Source organism: Mastomys coucha, unplaced genomic scaffold, assembly GCF_008632895.1.
Source record: "Mastomys coucha isolate ucsf_1 unplaced genomic scaffold, UCSF_Mcou_1 pScaffold15, whole genome shotgun sequence".
Taxonomy (NCBI): Eukaryota; Metazoa; Chordata; class Mammalia; order Rodentia; family Muridae; genus Mastomys; species Mastomys coucha.
The window spans coordinates 141,193,302-141,214,478 of record NW_022196897.1 but is presented as its reverse complement, the minus strand read 5'-3'; the positions used below and the strand labels follow the sequence as shown (position 1 = coordinate 141,214,478).

The following is a 21,177-nucleotide window of genomic DNA, read 5'->3' as shown; positions in this document are numbered from 1 at the left end:
GGGTTTCTCTGTATAGCCTTGGCTGTCCTGGAATTCACTCTGTTTGTAGACCAGGCTGGCCTTGAACTCAGAAATCCGTCTGCCTCTGCCAGGCAAATTTCTAACTTACATCAAGTTTTGTTATTTCCTCTGTGTTCTGTTGACATTTTCAGTGATACCATTGTAGTAAACTTGGCTCAACCCAGAGAACACAGATTGACAGTAGATCGTTGCAATAACATGAGGTTTATTGATCCACGTACACGGGGTTGCCCACCCTCACGGGAGTTGGGGTGGGGTCAACCCCGAACTCAGAAGCAGACATCTTTTATACTTTACAGAGGGCAAAATACGTAGCATCCTGAATCACATGTGAAGTAATAAAGTGAAAAACAAAGTTCTGGGAATGTAGAAATAAAGTAAGATAAGAGAGCCATAAGCAGCAAGCACTGTAGAAATAAAGTTTTACAGTAGCAAGCAGCAGCTTCAGCCATTTGCCTGATTCCTGCAACAGGGCTAGCTGGCTTACTCTGGTTGTTGGGACACAGGACAAAGGATCTCATCAGGCATTGGTTGGTTGGCTTGCTCAGGGGGCTGTTCTTGGCTTAGTCAGCCAACTTTCCTATCCAGCTCTGTACCTGGCCTTGAAAAGTCTCTGGGAAGGGGCTGAGTAACTAGGTGGTAGGAGGGGATTGTCATCAGCAAGGTCAGGGTGACAGTTTGTGGTCTTTTTTGAAATTCACCATAGGAAGGGGTTGGGGGGCTCTTTCTCGAATTGCTAATCTTGTTTTTATGGATCTTAACATCATTGTGACCACCAGTTATTTTTGTTTTGGCCTTACTTGGTCAGAATGGCCTGGTCATTCTGTCTCAACATTCTGACCATCAGAACATTGTTTTTACAGAATGTCCTTGGCTATCTCTGAAACACAGCTTCTTAGTGCTTCTCAGAAAATACTTAGCCAAATGGCTGAAGCTGCTGCTTGCTACTGTAAAACTTTATTTCTACACGGCTTGCTGCTTATGGCTCTCTTATTTTACTTTATTTCTACATTCCCAGAACTTTGTTTTTCACTTTATTACTTCACATGTGATTCAGGATGCTACGTTTTTTGATTAGTACAGGATACTGTTGCAGTAAGAACCAGATGTTCTAGCTGAATAAGATTTTCCCCATCCCCAGTTTGGAAATTAATAAATTATATTAAGGTTTAACTTAATTTTTTTCATCTTTGTTTTTTTCCTACAGACTCCATTAATAATATACCTCTTTCATTTCCTAATTGACTATGCAGAATTGGTATTTATGGTAAGTATCTTTCCAGAGAAAATCAATATCTATATATACAGATTTGTATTTACAGTTTGTTTTTGAGAAAATAAAGAGCTGGGTGTGCTGGCATGTGCCTTTAATCGTAGCACTTGGGAGGCAGAGGCAGGTGGATCTTTGTGAATTTGAGGCCAGCCTGGTCCTAGCAGGTTCCAGGCCAGCCAGGGTTGTATCATGAGACCCTGGTCTATAAGGAAAAAAAAAAATAAAAAAAAAAAAAAAAGGAAAGGAAAAACAGGAAGTGGAGTTTCAGAAAGCCAGTGCCAAGCCTTAATATCTTTAGTCTGGCCCCTGGCTTTGGGGTGGTGGTATGGAGTATGAGGAATAGGTGGGGACTTGACTCTTTGGTTTCTGGATATTGTAGTCTTCAATTTTGTAGCCCCAAAATTCTATGGTTGGCTTTAATTGTGCCAATTTGGAGGCCATCCTGAGTTTCCTAAGCATTCTGCCAATATATTCTGAGGGGGCTGAAGAGGCTTTCGAAGACAAGAATTGAAGATTGAGATGACAGGGCAAGTTTTGAGAGCATTAGTTCAAACATTAGTCTGGAGTTGAAAATATGGGTCAGGATATAAAATATTGCTAGTTATAAGTTAGCAGGTGGTGGTGGCACATACCTTTAATTTCAGCATTCAGGAGGCAGAGGTATGTGAATCTCTTGAGTTTGAGGCCAGCCTAGCCAGGGTTACACAGAGAAGCCCTGTCTTTTTTTTTTTTTTTTGGTTTTTTGAGACAGGGTTTCTCTGTGTAGCCCTAGCTGTCCTGGAACTCAGGCTGACTGTAAACCAGGCTGGCCTTGAAATCAGAAATCCGCCTGCTTCTGCCTCCCAAGTGCTGGGATTAAAGGCACGTGCCACCACCGCCTGGCTAGTCTTCCTTAATTTTATTGACTGCTATTTCTTTAAGATTTGGGATGTGTGAGGCACTTGGCATACCTGATGCTTACAGATCAATGGTTACTCCCATTTACCTTTGTACAAAAACATACATATATATGTCTTTGTTTGGTTTTTTGAAACAGTCTCATTATGTAATCTAGGCTAATCTTGAGCTCCTCAGCCTTCTGGGATTACAGGGGTTAACTGCAATGCCTGTCTTCTTTTCATTTAATTTGCTATTCTAAAGATATGGCCATCAGACTGACTGGATAATAGTCCGGGGCATTTTTTGTCCTAAGTAAGCCTGGCCTTACTGTGCGTTTGGTACTGGGTAGTGGGTGCAATACCATCTCACAGTTCTTCAGGCCTGGTAGCATCCGGTATCCTGAACTGACCTGGTTCTGTTTCCTCTTACTCCTCCTTCTCTTGACAGATAACAGATGCCCTCACTGCTATTGCCCTGTATTTTGCAATTCAGGACTTCAATAAAGTTGTGGTGAGTCATTAGTGGGTAGGACAAAGCTGGTGGCATTTGGAAACTCACTTATTATTGCAAAGAATCAAAAGTCATGTACTTAAAGATCCAACTATGTAAAAATGGTAAGGAGTTAAGTGGGGCTGGTGAGATGGCTCATTGGATTAAGGCCTTTGCCAGCAAGCCTCAGGTAAGTTCTGTTTCCAGGGCCAACATGGTGGAAGGAGAGAAACGATTCCTGGAAGTCATCCTCTGACCTCTACTTATGTGTGGTGACATGTACACTACCACACACTCACAAACACATGTAGACACACACACACTTCAGAGAGAGAGGGGGAGAGGGAGGAGAGGGAGAGGACATGTTTGTATTGGCTCACACCTGTAGTCCCAGCGCTTGGGAGGTAAAGGCTGTATGAGAACTGCAGGGTCATTCTCTGCTCTATTCCAGCTTGTGTCTAGCCTGGGATTAATGATATACTATCTTAAATAAAATTTTATTGTATTTCTTTTTTAATTTAATTTTATTATTTTCTGTGGGGTATTTTGTGTGCATGTATACCTGTATACCACATGCATGCAGTGCCCTGGAAGCCAAAAGACGTTGGATCCCCTGGAACTGCAGAGATGGAAACTTGTGAGCTACCACATAGATGCTGGGGATTAAACCTGGGTCTTCTGCATGAACAAGTGCTCTTAATCACTGCACTGTCTCTCTAACCCCTAAAATAAAAATTTAAAAGTCTTCCCTTTTATCCGTTAATTTTTTCAAAGGGGAAATGAACATAGCCTTTAACTCACTGTATTAGACCTCTTGAAGTAAAATTGGATTCCCATTGTTGATAAATCTGTTTTCCTTCAGACAGTAATTTGGGGGTTGGAGAGTGAAAGCAGGGCCTTGGAAAATGCTAGGCAAGTGCCATCCTACCAAACCGCACTCCCCAGTCCTAAAAGAATAATCTTAATTAAAAATTTTGGCATATTGGGCTGGCAAGATTGCCTAGTCTATAAACATGCTTGCTGCTAATCTTGGCAACTTGAGTTCAGTCCTGGAATCCACACGATGGAAGGAAACTGACTCCAGAAAGTGCACTTCTGCTCTCCATGAGCATGCCATGCGCATGTGAGCTCCTCCATACAAATACATTAGTGAAAAAGAGGTTGTTGGGTTTTTTTTCTGAGACAGGGTTTTTCTCTGTATCCCTGGCTGTTCTGGAACTCACTCTGTAGACCAGGCTGGCCTCGAACTCAGAAATCCTCCTGCCTCTGCCTCCCAAGTGCTGGGATTAAAGGCGTGCGCCACCACTGCCTGGCGTGAAAAAAGTATTGATGTAAAGTGTATTCCTAATCAAATAAGAGCCAAGGAGAATTGCATCTTGGTACCATTCTCCTTGTCCAGGCTTCTGAGAGGATACATGTGTGCCTGGTGCCTGCGGAGGTCTGAATAGGGTGTCAGATACCATGGACCTGGAGTTACAGACAATTGTGTATCACCATGTGGGTGTTGAGACTGGAATTCAAGTCCTCTGCAAGTGCTCTTAACCAAGTAATCTCTCCAGCCCCCTCTCCAGCTGTGTGTGTGTTGGGGGGGGGAAGTTACTTTGTTTTTTTGTTTTTGTTTTTTTTTGTTCCTGTTTTTGAGACAGGCTCTTACTTGGTAGTCCAGGACAACCTTGAACTTTTAATCTTCTTGCCTGTATATCCCAAGTGCTAGGATTATAGTATATACCACCACGCTCACCTCACTATGCTATTTCTTAGTGTACCAAGGTATGCTCTTGTCCTCAAGACTGAATTAAAATTTTAAAAATTTTTGTTTCCCTATTTCCAGAGTTCAGATTATTATGATATCGGATCTCTTGCTTAGAGTGTGGTTGATTTAAACTGTCAGAAATGACCTCATTTTGAATGCCAGATCTTTTGTTTTGGTTTGGTTTTGTAGTGCTGGGAATCAACTCCAAGGCCAGTGATCTATGACTGAGCCATATCCTCAGCCCTTTTGTTTGTATGGTTTGAGACAGGGTCTTGGTACATAGCTCAAGTGGACCTAGAATTTGTGATCTTGGTGATTCATCCCTTAGTTTGCAGGTATGTCCCACCTTCATATGAGTGCTGAAAGCAGCAGCTCTTAGTGCTGCTACCGCATCATACACTGCTCTAATGTTTTCCTTTTCCAGTGTGTAGAATAAGGCCCAGGGTCTTATGTATGGGAGACAGTCTACTACTCTGAGCCTTATGTGTGTGCCCTCATGATAGTGTACATGGAAAGTACAACTTGCAGGTATTGGTTCTCTTCTTCCCCTATGTTGATCTCATGGATTGAACGCAAGCTATTGGACTTGATAACAAGTTCCTTCACTTTCTGAGCCCTCTTGTTGGCCCTGTTGTTTTTTAGGCAGAGTTCCTATATGTAGTTCAGACTGGCCTAGAACTAATTATATAGCCTTAATCAGGCTACCTCCTGAGTGCTGGGGTTACAGGTGTATGCCACTACACCTAGCTATTGATTTAGGTAGAATATCAGTAAATATATTCCTGAAAGGCCCTGCTTTGTAAAGGAGGAGGAGTCACCTTCTTCAGTATTATCATCACTGGCAAGTCGGTCATGCTCCACTAAGTAATGCCTCCCACCCATGCTCATGCAAGTAACTCTAATTAAACTCAACTGGTCTCTCGGTTTCTCTCTCTTCCTCTCTCTCTCATATACACACAGACACATACAGACACACAAGCATGCACACACGCACATGAAAATAGAGAGGTTTGCCAGGCAGTGGTGATGCGTGCCTTTAATCCCAGCACTTGGGAGGTAGAGGCAGTTGGATTTCTGAGTTCCAGGCCAGCCTGGTCTACAGAGTGAGTTCCAGGACAGCCAGGGCTACACAGAAAAACCCTGTCTTGAAAAAACAAAACAAAAAAAGAAAGAAAGAAAGAGAGGTTCTAGAGATATGGCTCAGTGGTTAAGAGCACTGATTACTCTTTCAGAGAACTCAGGTTCAATTCCCAGCACCCACATGGCAGCTCACAACTGTTCAAAGTTCCAGTTCTTGGGGATACAAAGCCCTCTTTTGGTCTTTAGGGGCTGGGGCACTCATGTGGTTCACAGAGACATGCTAGCAAGACACCCAAATACATAAAAGAAAGTAGCGAGGGATGTGTTGGGACAAAGTATAGCAGGAGTGAGTGACCAGTCTATAAGAGAGCAGTGGGGGCTGGATATGGTTAAATATCATTATGTACATGCCTGATGTATCAAAGAATAAATAAAAATTACACTTTAAGAAGTCTCCATTTGTTACAAGGATCTTTACTCCATAGTCTGGGGACATTTGTCTTGGTAGGATTTGAGACTTTATCCCTGTAGTCTGCATAGCATCCTTGAAAACTGGTTCTGAGGGCACTTCACAGCCAGCCTGTCAGCCTGTGGGATATGAATGCTACTGATGGTAGCCAGTTGATTTTTGCAAAAGTGACATTAGCCTAAACTGCCCTTATCTGCAATGATGTTTTGTTTTTGGAACTCACACCCAAGAATTTGTTGGGATCCATCAGGGAGAACAAAGAGCTCTCCACCCCAGTGTGACTGTGTCCTAACTCTAGCTCACCAGCCGTCCCAGTTCCCTTTCCCATCATAATTCCTTCACACTCCCCTATGCAAGTATATAAGAAGACCAAACAAATCAGCCTGTGAGACAGGAATGAGACAGGGAGCCTGGGACACCGTGCGTCCATCTGTGTCATTGAAGCTGCTTGAACGTGTTTTACTGATGGGACTTTCAAGCCTTGCTACCACTGATGGTACCCTCCAGAGTGACTAAGTGGCTTGGCCATACATTAATCCATTCATTTGCCCACTGTGCTAAGTGTTAGGCATACACAGAGAGCAAATGAAGTAATTCAAACCCTTGTGGAACTTAGACTCCAGGGAGGAGCCAGGCATCAGTCGGTCAGGAGTCAGTCAGAAGTACTGCCGAGACAGAGTGTTTATAGTAGAATGTGTATGCACACCTAAAGGAGTGCACACCTTCCTGGGAAGGGAAGCTGGAGCTGAGCTCTTCAGGCTGTGTGGGAGTCAGCTAGGGGGGTTCTGGGAGCATGAGGAACCTACTCATGTGCTGGGACTTGGTGGACTTAGGTGGGGACTGAGTCTGAGGAGCCTGGAGAGCCTGGAGAGGACAGACTGTGGTGCGGACCACGGCAAAGGTTTTTGTCTTCATTCTGAAAGCAATGGCAAATCATCTGTCTTATGTGTCTTGTGTACCCTCTCCCACCTCTAGTTTAAAAAGCAGAAACTTCTCCTAGAGCTGGACCTGTATGCCCCAGATGTGGCCGAACTCATCCGAACCCCTATGGAAATGCGCTACATCCCTCTGAAAGTGGCCCTGTTGTAAGTACTCCCCCTCAAATCAGAACTCAGTGTCAACAAATGCAAGGAAAATCTGATGAGACTCTCCCATGTTGTAGTTGTAGAGATTTCCAGTCTTAGTCATCAAGTATTTGCTGTACTTCTCTTGCACAATTAGGGTTTTGGCCAGCTAGAGAGACAGAGCCATTCTGTCTCTGTTGAGACAAAGACTCACACAGGGACATGCACAATCAAAGTCTTCACAAAGGACTTCTGACTCAGTGCTGGCCTGGGCTCCAACCTGATTGTATCTAGTGTTTCTTAAAAATTGTCGTTCTTGATTAGTGGTGTATTGGATAAAATTTTGGTCTTTATGTGCTGCTGTTTCATATAGCTTCTGTATTTCATGTACAATTTAGTTCCCTGTTTATAATTTGGAAAACTGGGCTAGGTGATCAGCTTGGAAGAGTGGCAGCAGCTGATACTTTAAGAAAGAATTCTCTAGGAGTAATTAATGCACCAGTGAGTATGATCCTCTCAGATCATTCTCATCTGTATTTCTGAGATAGGCAAAATGAATTATTTAATCAGCCAGTAGCCATCAGATATTAATAACATGCCAGTTCCTAGGAACACATACTAAACAAAACATAAATTTCCTCATGGAAAAACATGTCCTTAAAACTTTTTAGAAATAGAAGCTGGGCATATTGTCACATGTTTGTGATCCCAACCACAGGGCCTAAGGAGAGAGGACTGCTGAGTTTGAGGCTAATCTGTGCTACATAGCAGTATTCCATATCAGAAAACAAGGGTCTGTGGAGCGAGCTTGGTTGGGAGCTTGCTTGCATAGCATACAAGGTCCTGGGTTTGATCCTCAACAGTGAATAAACTGGGTGCTGTGGTGCTTGTCTGTCATCCTTCCACTTGGGAACAGTAGGCAGGGAGATCAGAGGTTCAAGGTCAGCTTCACCGACACAGTGAGTTTGCTGCCCGCTTAGGTATCCGGGGGTGGGCTACTTTGTAGGAGCTTTGTACTTTGCTCTGTGTATGGATTTCCTATTCAGTATTCTGGGCAGATGTCTAGGCAGCTGCTTCTTCAGTGTCGCCCACTACTCAGAAATGGTTTTCTGTTTTTTTCTCCTATGAGATAATTTTGGTATATCTGTTCTCAACTACATATTTCAGAAATTTGATGGGAACTACTTTAATAGGACCAAAGGTTTAGCAACATAATGAATCCTTATAGACTCTTGTATCCCCCCAGGGTAGTTTCATAATAGCAGCAGCCATTTCTTTAAAGGTTGTGTAACAAGTCTGATTGCTGGGAAAACCAAAAACCAAAAACACACCAAACCCCCAAGAGCTTCTAGGCGTTTGGTTTTAGAACTACTAATCTTATATGCCTAGGAGGTAGTATTAGATTTAAGGTCTTGTGAACAATTATTATAATCTTTTTCTAAGACACTGGTGTGTTTCTTCTTTTCTGATAATCAGAATTATGTAACAGGCCTTTCTTCCTTTGTCTGCTGGGAAACTCAGCCAGATCTGAGGCTGTTATTGTACAGCTGTAGACCAGTCTGAAGCTGTTATTGTACAGCTATAGACCAGTCTGAGGCTGTTATTGTACAGCTGTAGACCAGTCTGAAGCTGTTATTGTAAAGCTGTAGACCAGTCTGAAGCTGTTATTGTACAGCTGTACACTTGTCTCAGGTTGGTTATTGTACAGCTGTAGACTAGTCTGAGTCTGGTTATTGTACCACAGCTGTAGCTCTTTGGTTTTCCTAGCTTTGTGTCATATTTTCTTCTGTATTTCCTCTGGTCTTGATTACAGCTGGTTTTGCTTTACTATTATTTTTATTTGTTTTCATTTTAGCTGATGTAGATTTTTTTTTCATAGAAGCAGGACAAAAATAAATAAAGAGAATCCATTCTGGCTGTGTAAGGCTTTCCAACTCAAAACCACTTTAGGTTCATTTTCTGATTCCATTCCTTCCTACCTTAGCGGGGAAAGACTCCAGTTTACCTCTTTTATAATAGGAAGTCAAGGTGTCCTGGGAGGTTCTGTGCCAACTAACTTGTAGAATTAAGAGGATACTTTGTTGGTGGGTCTGGCTCAGGAGATACTGCTTGTCTATGAAGAAGGCTTATTAGAAAGAATGCTGGCTTTAGAACCAGGAAGACCTGATTTTTTAGTGTATTTAATAGCTTTAAAAACTTGAACAAGATATTTAGTCACTGAGGCTAAGTTTCCTCATCTACAAAAGTGGGATAATGTTGCTGGCCAGGTGGTACATGCTTGAGATCCCAGCAGTGACAAGGTGGAAGCCAGAGGGTTGGGAATGCAGGGTCATCACCAGCTCAAGGCCAGCTTGTGCTACATAAGACCCCAAACCACATAACGATGCAAAATAAAACCACTGAAAACAAAATAAAAATGAGAATATTTTTGCTAGTTTCTAGGAGCTTTGTGATTCTTAAATAGAAACATGACAGTTTTGTGTGTGTGTGTGTGTGTGTGTGTGTGTGTATTACAGTGTTGGGTGCCTTTATTCACCCAATCCCACTTTATCCTCTTCTATTTGGGATGTTTTTCTAAGGAGTTTTCTTCCATTTCATAAATGAGTTGAATTTGATGGTTGTGGTGGCCAGGACATTCTGGTCCATTGGTTGGATTTACTAATGACAAATCTATGTGTTTTCCCTAGCTATCTCCTAAACCCCTACACAATCTTGTCTTGTGTTGCCAAGTCTACCTGCGCCATCAACAACACCCTCATTGCTTTCTTCATTTTGACCACAATAAAAGGTAAGGCATCCAAGAAGAATGTGAAAGATAAAGGGTTTGTTACATGCGTGCACAAGCTGACATGGTAGCACATACTTATGTCGTATCTGGGAGGCTGACACAGAAGGGTCTGGAATTCAAGGCCAGCCTTTACTGTAAAGTAAAAACGTGTCTCAAAAAGAAAAAAAAATACATTTTTTAAAAAAAATTACATACAAATAACATAAGATTATTATAGAAAATTTAGATAAACCAAGAGAAAAAAGGCAAAGTCCTAAAAATCTACCACTCAGAGAATCACTGACATAATTTTTCAAGAGTTGCAAACAAATTATATGAGAACGTCAGTCAGTCTTCTGTAACTCTAGCCCAGCTTTGTTACTGTTGTCTCCCCTGTTGTAATGATGCAGGACAAAAAGAAGGAAGAGTCAGTCCTGTCTGTAAGATGTCAAGGCCAGCCTTTGTTGTTGTGAGTCAGGCTAGGGAGGATGACTTTGAACTACTAATCCTCCTGCCTCCACCTCCCAGGGCTGGTGTGACAGCCTGAGCCATCACTTCTGGCTAGGTCAGCTTCTTTGGAGCAATACTTTGCTATACATTACTTCTGTGTCTTATGAATGGAACATTTTAGACATTTTTTTTCAAACATTCACTTCTTTTTTAAAATTTTATTTTTATTTAACATTTATTTATTATTATGTAAGTACACTGTGGCTGTCTTTAGACACACCAAAAGAGGGCATCAGATCTCATTACGGATGGTTGTGAGCTACCATATGGCTGCTGGAATTTGAACTCAGGACCTTCAGAAGAGCAGTCAGTGCTCTTAACCACTGAGCCATCTCACCAGCCCCATTTTAGGCATTTTTAATTGTGTTCCATTATGAGAAGTGGAGATTTCTTATAGGACTTTTATACCAATATTTCTGCTTCCTCTTTGTTTGATTTTCTTATATTTCGGTTTTGATTAAATCAGTAGTTGGGTTGAGTGAGTGGCGTGTGGTAATGTGTACTTAGCATGCATGGATAAGCTCTTGCCTTAAAACTGGAGCACCAATAAATAAATTAATCTGTGCTTAAAACTTAGATTTCATGGCACTGTATATCACTCACTGCTGGGCGAAGCAGCGACTATTATTACTTTATTTTCTATGCTTACTTTTGCTTCCGTCTATGTGATTGTTCTAGTTTTATTTTTCCTGGACTTATTTTTGTTTCATTATTGGTTTGTTTGTTTTTAAGATTTATTTACTTATTTTATGTATATGAGTACACTGTAGCTGTACAGATGGCTGTGAGCCTTTCATGTGGTTGCTGGGAACTGAATTTTTTTCAGGACCTTTGCTTGCTTCAGTCAACCCTGCTTGCTCGCTCGCTCAGTCCCTGCTTGCTCTGGCCCAAAGATTTATTTATTATTATATTTAAGTACACTGTAACTGACTTCAGACACACCAGAAAAGGGTGTCAGATCTCATTATGGGTGGTTGTGAGCCACTATGTGGTTGCTGGGATTTGAACTCATGACCTTTAGAAGAACAGTCAATGCTCTTACCCACTGAGCCATCTCGCCAGCCCCTCATTTTTGTTTTTAATTTTATTAAATTAATTATAATATAACATTTAATTTTATTAAATAACATAAATGTTATTATGTGTGTGTATGATGTGTTCGTAGGGACACACATGCCATGCGTGGCTCACATGTGTATGGCAGAGGATCACTCTGCTTCTCTCCGACATTTTTGTGGATTCTGGGATGGAATTTGGGTCATCAGATTTTCACAAGTACCTTTCCCCATTGAGGTGTCTTGTTTGCTTGCTTGTTGTTTTGAGACAGGGTCTCATTCTGCAGCCCTGGCTGGCTTAGAACTCAATATGTAGACTAGGCTGGCCTTGAACTCTCAGTGATCTGCCTGCCTCTGCCTCTCAAGTACTGGCATTGTAGGTATGTGTCACCATTTGATTGCTGAGCCATCTCTCTAGCCCTCGAATGTACATTTTTGTTTCTTTGAGACAGAGTCTCACTTTGTACCCTAGGTTGGTCTAGAACTCAATTTGTAGCCCATACTGCCTTTACAATGCCTTTTATCTCCCCAGTGTTGGAGATAGAGGTGTTTGTCACTATACCCAGTTTTTAAAAATTGGTGGGGGGAAGGGGGGCTAGAAAGATGGCTCAGCAGTTAAGAGCATTGGCTGCTCTCCAGAGGTCCTGAGTTGCATTCCCAGCACCCACATGGTGTCTTCACAACCATCTGTAACTCCAGCCCCCATGGATCCAGTGTCTTCTTCTGAACCTTACCGACACTGTACACACATGGTACACAGACATACATGCAGGCAGAGCACCTATACACATAAGATAAAAGTAAAGTTAACACTTTAAAAAGAATGTTTTTGCTATAATCTATTCTTGGTGGTTTAATTCTAGTTTTATTTATATGCTGTCATTTCAGTGAGATAAAGTACAATATATGTGATTGATCTGCCATTTTGACTGAAAAATTTTCCCATTTCCATATGGGTTATATATTTCTAGTTTTCTCCCAATTTTCTTTCAGACTTTTAGGTACTATATATAATAAATAGTGCCACAGAAAGTACTATTTTGCCAGGTGTGGTGACACATGTCTGTAATCTCCGTACTTGAGAAGTAGAGGCAGGTGGAGTTTTGTGAATTCAAGGCCAGGATGATAGACAGATTGAGTTCCAGAATAACCAGAGCTCTGTAGTGAGATCCTTTCTGTTGTCCTGCCCACCAGCCCCAAATAAAAGGTTATTTAACAAGACCACCCCAGACTCAATTAAAACAGCCATAAAAACAGCTGTGCTTTCAGTTGCCTTGGTCATGGCACTTTGTCACAGCTGATCCTATAAATCGGCTATCTATGTGTATGTGACTTGCCATCAGTTTCACTATGGGTCATTTGTACATCAGTAGCTGGCTGGCATTTGCTAATTTAGGTAGGGCCCCACTCTGTATGTCTGCCATCCTCCTGCATGAGGGTACTAACTTAGACATCTTGTTTTTCTAGGAATGGGAGAAGCATAATAGACATCAAGTCCAATCAGGCATGACTTTTTAAAGTTTCTGATAGCATCGTCTATATTAATATCCCATTAATCAAAATATAACATAAGGTCCAGTTATGGTGACATGTGCCTATAATTTTAGTACCCAGAAGTCAGAGGCAGGAGGATTGCTACAAATTAAAGGATAGCCTTGTCTGTTTTTTTTTTTTAAGATGTATTTATTTATTTTATGTATATGAGTATACACCATAGCTGTTCAGATAGTTGTGAGTCTTCATCTGGTTGTTGGGAATTGACTTTAGGACCTCTGCTCACTGTGGTAGACCCCACTTGCTCAGTCCCTGCTTGCTCTGGCCCAAAGATTTATTTATTATTATAAATAAGTACACTGTAGCTGTCTTCAGATGCACCAGAAGAGGGTGTCAGATCTCATTATGGATGGTTGTGAGCCACCATGTGGTTGCTGGGATTTGAACTCAGGACCCTCAGAAAAGCAGACAGTGCTCTTACCCGCTGAGCCATCTCACCAGCCTGCCTTGTCTGTTAATAATGAGTCCTAGGCCAGTTTGAGTTACAGTGAGATCCTAACTAAAAAAAACAAAACAAAAACAAACAGAAAAACAAAACAAAAAACCATGGGAAAGCATCTTTCTTTTTTTGTTTTTTTGAGACAGGGTTTCTCTGTATAGCCCTGGCTGTCCTAGAACTCACTCTGTAGACCAGGCTGGCCTCGAACTCAGAAACCCACTTGCCTCTGCCTCCCGAATGCTGGGATTAAAGGCGTGCGCCACCACTGCTGGGTGGAAAGCATCTTTCTTGTTCGCCATGGAAGGCGATGTAAAGTTGACAGCCTGGGTGTAGGGAGGGGGCAGAACTGAAGCTAGTAACATGGTCCCATATATATACCAACGGGCATGTTGTCTGTTGGTTTGTTTTATATTAGTCACTTTCCTGTTGCTATGACAAAACACCATGACCAAGGTAACTTATCAAAGAGAATGTTTATTTGAGACTTGTGGTTCTAAAGGTATGAGAGTCCTTCACCATCATGGCAGGAGTATGGCAGCAGACAGCAGGCATGGAGCTGGACGAGCTGCTCAGAGCTTACATCCAGACCCAGGAAAGGAAGCAGAGAGCACACTTTGAAACCTCAGAGGCCACAGAGACACACCTACCCTAACAAAGCCACACCTCCTAATCCTTCCCAAGTTGCATCCAGACTGCCTCAGACCTACAGTCCTCTCTCTTTAGTCTTCTGAGTGCTGGGATTCACAGTGACATATCCAGATGTAATCTGCGCTTTACTTTGATTTTTATAAATGGTATTGATCATGTGTCTGAGTATGTGTGAGCATGTGTGTGCATGCCACAGCACACTTGAGTATGAAAACAACTTTTAGGCTTTGTTTTTCACCTTCCACTGTGGGCTCTGGGGGTTGAACTCACGTAACCAGAGTTGTATGTCAAATGTTGTCCTTGTTGAGCTATCTCAAGAGCCCAATCTGAAATTTTGGTTTTTTTGTTTTGTTTTGTTTTTTGTTTCTTGGTTTTTTTTGAGGCAGAGTCTCACTGTGTAGCCCTGACCTCAAACCTGCTCTGTAGACCAGAGTGGCCTCAAACTCACAGAGATCCACCTGCCCTTGCCTCTCTAGTGCTAGGATTAAAGGCGTGCCACTTTCACCAGCTGGAGTCTGTTATTCCTGAGCACTAGTCCGTTGTGTGAACGAGTATATGCAAATTCTTCTTAAGGTTAAGTACAAGGGCTGTGCACTTAGAAGATCCTTGGAGCTGGAGTTACAATGGCTGTGAGTGCTGGAAATTGAACTTGGGTCCTCTTAATCACTGGGCCAATTCTTCAGGACTCTCCTCCCTTTATTGCCTGTTTGTTTGTTTGTTTTTGAGAAAAGGTTTTGGTGTTTAACCAGATAGACTACAAATTCATGATGTAGCTCAAGCTTGATTCTGAATGCCTCAGCTTCCTGAGTGCTGTTATGGTTGTGTTTCAACTACCATGCTCAACTTAGAAATTCTTTAGTCAGTTTCTAATATTTAGTATTTAGGTGATTTTTCTGGAATTTAGCTACTTAAATAATACTGCAATCAGCTTCGTCTTGTGCATTATTTTTTTGCCTTCACAACCAGGTATTTTCTTAACAATCAGTTCTAGAAATGGAATCTCACAATTTCTTAAGAGTTTGTTGCTAAACTTATATTTTTATAATATATTCTGCCGAGTGGTGGTGGCATATGCCTTTAATCCAGCACTTGGGAGGCAGAGGCAGGCGGATTTCTGAGTTGGAGGCTAGCCTGGTCTATAGAGTGAGTTCCAGGACAGCCAGAGCTATATAGAGAAACCCTGTCTCGAAAAACCAAAAAAGTAATAATAATAATAATAATAATAATAATAATAATAATATATTCCTATAATATCATAGGAATTCTTATTTTCAAATACTGCTGCTTAATCATTGGTAAGATCACGAATACTCCTGGAACCATTTATGTACAGTGTACTAACCTTTTGCAGGGTAGCTCATAAGAATGACGTAGCGGTCTCTCCCTCTCCTCTCTTTCTGTACTACTTTCCTCTTTCTCTCAATTAAACCTCTTACACATGAAAAAAAAAAAAAAGAATGACTTAGCTCTTCATAAGAAGAGCTTTGTTGGGGGCTGATGAGATGGCTCAGAGGTTAAGAGCATGGACCGATCTTCCGAAGGTCCTGAGTTCAAATCCCAGCAACCACATGGTGGCTCACAACCATCTGTAATGAGATCTGACGCCCTCTTCTGGTGAGTCTGAAGACAGCTACAGTGTACTTATATATAATAATAAATTTTTAAAAAAAAGAAGAGCTTTGTTTCTTCTGGGTTGCTTATGGTGTTCTTTCTTTAGGCCTTTTAGTTTCATTTATTGGGTTATTTATAATAATTACGGTCAGAGATATAGCTCAGTGGTAGAATTCTTGTATAACAGGCATAAAGCCCCTAGCTTCAATCTCCAGTGGTGAAGAAATTCTGATATAGTTATGAAGGTTGTGGTCATTTTTGCAAGAGACAGTTCTTTTTTTTTTTTAAGATTTATTTTATTTATTTTATGTGTATGAGTACACTATAGCTTGAGCCATCATGTGTGTGGCTGCTGGGAAATGAACTCAGGACTTCTGCTGGCCTGCTTGCTCCGGCCCTGCTTGCTCCGGCGTAATACACTGTAGCTATCTTCAGACACACCAGAAGAGGGCGTCAGATCTCATTACGGGTGGTTGTGAGCTATCATGTGGTTGCTGGGATCCAAACTCAGGACCTTCAGAAGAACAGTCAGTGCTCTTTCCCGCTGAGCCATCTCACCAGCCCCAAGAGACAGTTCTTAACAATAGTTTTTATGGGCTGGAGAAATGGCTCAGCAGTTAAGAGCACTGACTGTTCTTCCAGAGGTCCTGAGTTCAATTCCCAGCAACTACATGGTGGCTGGTGGCTCACAACCATCTGTAATGGGGTCTGGTGCCCTCTTCTGGTGTGTCTGAAAACAGCTACAGTGTACTTACATACATAAAATAAGTAAATAAATCTTTTTTAAAAATTTTTTTGCTGTCTATATTCCTTGCCTCAGTCTCTGTCTCTAGATGCTAAGCTCAGCTAGGCTGTCCCTTACCAAGGTACCTAGTGTCCACCAAAGTAAAGGACATATGTTACATCAACCAGAAGCACTTGCCTTGGGAAATGTCACCTTTCTAATTGTTTTGCTTTGTTTTAACCTTATTAGAGCTCTTATGCAGTTGTCTAGGTTAGCTTTAGGCTTTTGAGTTCAAGGGACCCGTCTTGTTCAGCCTCCTAAGTAGGTGGAATACAGATATGTATCACCTCGACCAGTGCTGAAAATGTCACTTTTGTTTATTATTATTATGACTGTTCTTGTTAGTATTGATATGTCACTTTAAAGAGCCACTTAGAACTTGAAGGCAATAGAGTCATAAGTTCAAGGGCTGCCTTTGCTTATATAGTACACTAGAGGGCCAGCCAACCAACTTAGACCCTGATTCAAAAATTTAAAAGTAATGCCTGTCATAGCAGCACATGCCTGTAATCTCAGGTTTGGGAGGTAGACATATGAGAGTCAGGATTCCAAGGTCATCCCCAGCAAAATAGTGAGGAGTCTGAGGCCAGCCTGGCTTCCATGGAAGAGCTGGCAAGTTGGCTCAGCAGGCGAGGTAGCCTGCCACCACGGGTAACAGTCTGAATTTGATTCCCAGGACCTACATGATGGAAGGAGGGACACAGCTCTCACAAGTTCTTCAGTGGCTTCCATACTTCTTCTGTGGATATAACAAGTAAAATTTTTTTAAACCTGGGGAGAAAATGGTTCTAAGAAAATCTCAGAGCTATAGTTTTAGTTCCACAGAGAGGCTTTTTACTGTATAACTTGATTTCAGTTGAATAAATTTGTAGACATTTTAAAATGTTATGCACACAATTTTGTTTAATATTTTATGAACATTGCAAGTCGTCTTAACAAGTTTGTATGACCCTCCTGGGAGGCTATTTATCAGTATTCTTAAAATGTTTGTATTTTTTACTTACTCTGCTTTTTGTTTTTAAGACAGTGTCTTTCTATATTGCTATGGCTGCCTGGAACTTACTATGTAAATGAGGTTGACCTTGAACTCACAGAGATCTATCTGTCTGCTTCTGGTTCCTGAGTGCTGTGGTTAAAGGCCTGTGCCCCCATGCCTGACTTATTCTTCTTTTGAGAGCCTATCCTAAAATAATACAGAGGGTTGGGCATGTAGCTTATGTGGCAGAGTACTTACCTTATCATGTACAAAGCCATAGGTTCAATTCCCAGCATGGCATGAATTTAGTGTGCTGGGGTTCTTTCTAAAGTAATACAGACATTAAACACATATTTGTCATTTTCTTTGTAATTTTCATTTTAATTTTAAAAATTAGGAGTAATTCAAGCATTTGATAAGAATAAAAGAAATTTATACTAAATAAAAAGCGAGTCTTTCTCTACCCTGCCCCCATCTCCATGTCTCATAGACGTTTGTTCTGAAGCCTGGCTCTTCCCTAGTGCTGGACATTTGTTGCCTGCTATAAATAGAGACTACCACAGCGTTCCTAATCTATTAAAATATTTGAAGAATTCTCTCTTAGTTGCATTCTCTCTGAACTACTTTGATTCTTCAAGGATATTAGCAGTGCCTAGTAATAGTTCATTCAGTAAAACTGGATTAGTTGTACATTCTTCAAGCCCTGTTTCTGTTGCATTGCGTAAACAGTAAAACTAAAGATAGTATAATTCACTTTCACTTACTTGTTTTGGCTTTTTGAGACAAAGTCTCACACTGGCCTCCGTTTGTGATAGTTCAGATATAGACTGAGATCAGCATGGTGGTGCAGAGGGGTCTGGAAGGACATCGCTTATGTCCCTTTGTACCTCCACTTCCTGTTCTATAAGATGGAGTGTGATAGTGACTGAAAAGCCTGCAATGTATGGCATGTGGCATGCTCACAGTTCTATTGGAACAAACTTTCCCCATTGGAATGCTTAGACTGCTTTGAGACAGCCTTCCCTGTTAAAAAAGCCCAGTTGGCAAGGGATGTGAGTGTACTGGGTCTGCCCTGAGCCTTTCCTCTGCCTCCTGTTGCCTCAGATGCTGGTGCAATTTTCTTTTCTGATAGTCCTGTGGGACCTCGGCCTTTGGAGAAGTACTCCAGTCTGCCCCACTGCCTGCCCGCCCTGGGATAGGTCACTGTCTATGGCCCAGTGTCTGACTATGTATCTCTTGCCACATCCATATCCTGAGCCAGCCACTGGCTTCTTGTCTCATTCTTGAGTCTGTCTGTCTCCTCCTGCTCTGCCCTGCTGTTGTGTCACTAACCCTCAGGAAGGTGCAGTCCCTGAGGCACCTTCTTGCAGAGGCTTGTTTTGGCCCCCACCCTGATACAGAGTTGGAAAACATATTCAGAGTTAGATTGGGTAATGCCATTCCCTGATACAGCAGCTAGTCCCATATCTTCTTAACTAATTTATCCCAATGTTTCTGTCTGTGATCAGGCCAAAGGTGAAGTTTTGCTCATGAAACCTAGAGCTTATATAGGCTACACTTGCAAATACTAATAAGTTGTATCATTTGGGCTAAAACTCATATCCCTCTGTCACAAGTCTTCCTGGTTAGACATCATTTCAGTTATAGACCCGTATATATTTATTTTGGATTATTTTTGGAACTAAGCCCTTCATGCTCTGACTTCTGCCTGCTTGTTGTGATTTTTATATGGTAGATTGTAACTGTTAATGTAAGTATATCAGGTGTAATACAAAAATATAAAAACTGGGCTGGGGACGTAGCACAGTTGGTAGAGTGCTTGTCTTGCTGATATAATCCCTAGCACTTCATAAACTAGAGGTGGTGGCCTCTGCCTGAGGACCTAGCATTTGGAAAGTAGAGACAGGAAGACCAGAAGTTCAAGGCCATCCTCAACTACATTGCAAGTCCAAGGCCAACCTGAGTGACAGAAGACCCTGTCTCAAAAAAAAAAAAAGCAGTGGGGGAGGTTTCTCTTGTGGATGCTGGTAGCGTCTGCCTCTTAATCTGGGTACCAGGACTCAGAATTTATCTTTATACTTCATTTATCTTTATACTAATGACTCCTATGTCTTTTTTGTTTTTGTTTTGTCTTGAGGCAGGATCTCAAGTAGTCTGGGCTGACCTTGAACTCACTCTATATCAGAGATTAACTTTGAACTCTTTGATTCTCCAGTCTCCGAGTCACTTGTCCTCGTCCAGAACCCCTGTTGTTAGCTAGCATCCTGCCTATTCTTAGCGAACTGTTACTTCACATCCTCCCATTCTGCTGTGCTGTTTCCTTAGGTGCTGGGTCTCACTCATTGTTCAAAGTTCAGGTGTCAGCATCCCGATGGGTGTGGCCTGCCTCTGATGTACCACTTTCCTATATTTTGTACTGTTTGCTGGGAGCTCCATGAGGACATAGCTGAGTCACCCGTCTCCTTGACACCCAGTGTATGTTTGACACATCAGACTCTGGTGTTTGCTTATCATAGTTTGTCTGAAATATTTGGTCACCTTTTACTTTTTCCCATCTTCTCTGCCCCTTTGCCATCCACATATCCTAACTGGATGCCTTATTCATTCTTCTTACCCTTTTTAGATTTCCTCAAAACCTACCAGCCCTTTCTAAGTCTTTGTGCACCTCCATGCCTGTCTTGTCTCACACCCAGACATCAGGCCATTGGCTCTAGGGCATCAGATTTCAGGCCTCAGCCATCCAGACACCAGGCCATTGGCTGTATCAGCCATCCAGTCATCATTTTATTCCAGAAAGCATCCTCATGACAGGACTCTACCATTCTGAATTCTCAATTGTTCTTTCGTAGGATCTGATCCATTCTAAAGTAGATTTGTGTTGTGTTTCTCAGGTTACATTACCCTCTTTTTTTTTTTTTTCTTTGAAACAGAGTTTTTCTGTGTAGTCCTGGCTATCTGAGCACTCACTCTGTAGACCTTGCTGGGTGGCCTTGAACTCAGAGATCTGCCTCCTCTGCCTCCCGAGTGCTGGGATTAAAGGCGTGCGCTACCACCTCCAGCTATGTGCTTGCTTTTAAAGGGCTCTTTTATGTATTACCGATTGATGTTCAATTCACGCAGTCAATTACACATTCGTCGTGTGTGCTGCAAAAGGAAGAGACTCAGAATTAGGAAAGGCTTACTGCCCTTGAGAAATTCCCAAGGCAGACAGGGAAGAAAGGGCAAGACGGCATTACTCGGGTCTCCTTCACAGGAGTTGAAAGGATGGACTGGGGCCCTTTGGTTCTGTATTTAACCTTACGTCTATGCCTGGGTTTCTACATGTGTGAAATGAGGAGAATATGGGATTTTATCACAATGAATGTGTCACAAGAAAGTGAGCTGAAAGTTCTTTCGCAAGCTGTTGTGCCGTTTCCCTGAAGGCCTCTTTGAGTCTGGCACCTTCTTGAGGTAGACATTACACAATGCATGCCACCTAGTAAGTGAGCAGCAAGTGTGAGCTCTAGCTACTTTTGTGAACTCTGCGTGGGTTCTGCGGCCACTGAGGGATGACAGGAAAAGAGCTCAGTCAGAAGGAATAGCATGAGCACTGCCACACAAATGGAAGGGCGTGATGTTTGCAGCAACTGCAGTGGTGGCGGAAGTGGGAGGCAGGTGTGTGGGCAAGTGATGAGAGGACACAGACAAAGCACAGATGGTGAGGGTCCTGCTTGCTCTCGGAGTTTGAGCTTAATCTGATCGATGAGATGGGACTTCAGAAGTCTATCTATCAATTTTTTCTTTTTTTTTTTTTTTTTTTTTTTTT

At 42.0% G+C, this 21,177-nt stretch overlaps 1 protein-coding gene across 3 annotated transcripts in view; it reads left to right on the top strand.

The window, feature by feature from the left end:
• Positions 1–21,177, top strand: part of Pigu (phosphatidylinositol glycan anchor biosynthesis class U) — an 80,810-nt gene that overhangs the window by 21,359 nt on the left and 38,274 nt on the right. Inside the window, exons 3-6 of one of the 3 annotated variants that reach the window (XM_031372402.1) lie at positions 1,229–1,288; positions 2,621–2,683; positions 6,940–7,049; positions 9,716–9,816. In XM_031372402.1, coding sequence (XP_031228262.1) covers positions 1,229–1,288; positions 2,621–2,683; positions 6,940–7,049; positions 9,716–9,816 — 334 coding nt within the window. The remainder of the gene's footprint in view (positions 1–1,228; positions 1,289–2,620; positions 2,684–6,939; positions 7,050–9,715; positions 9,817–21,177) is intronic. The other 2 variants (XM_031372404.1, XM_031372403.1) reach the window with 2 other exon arrangements.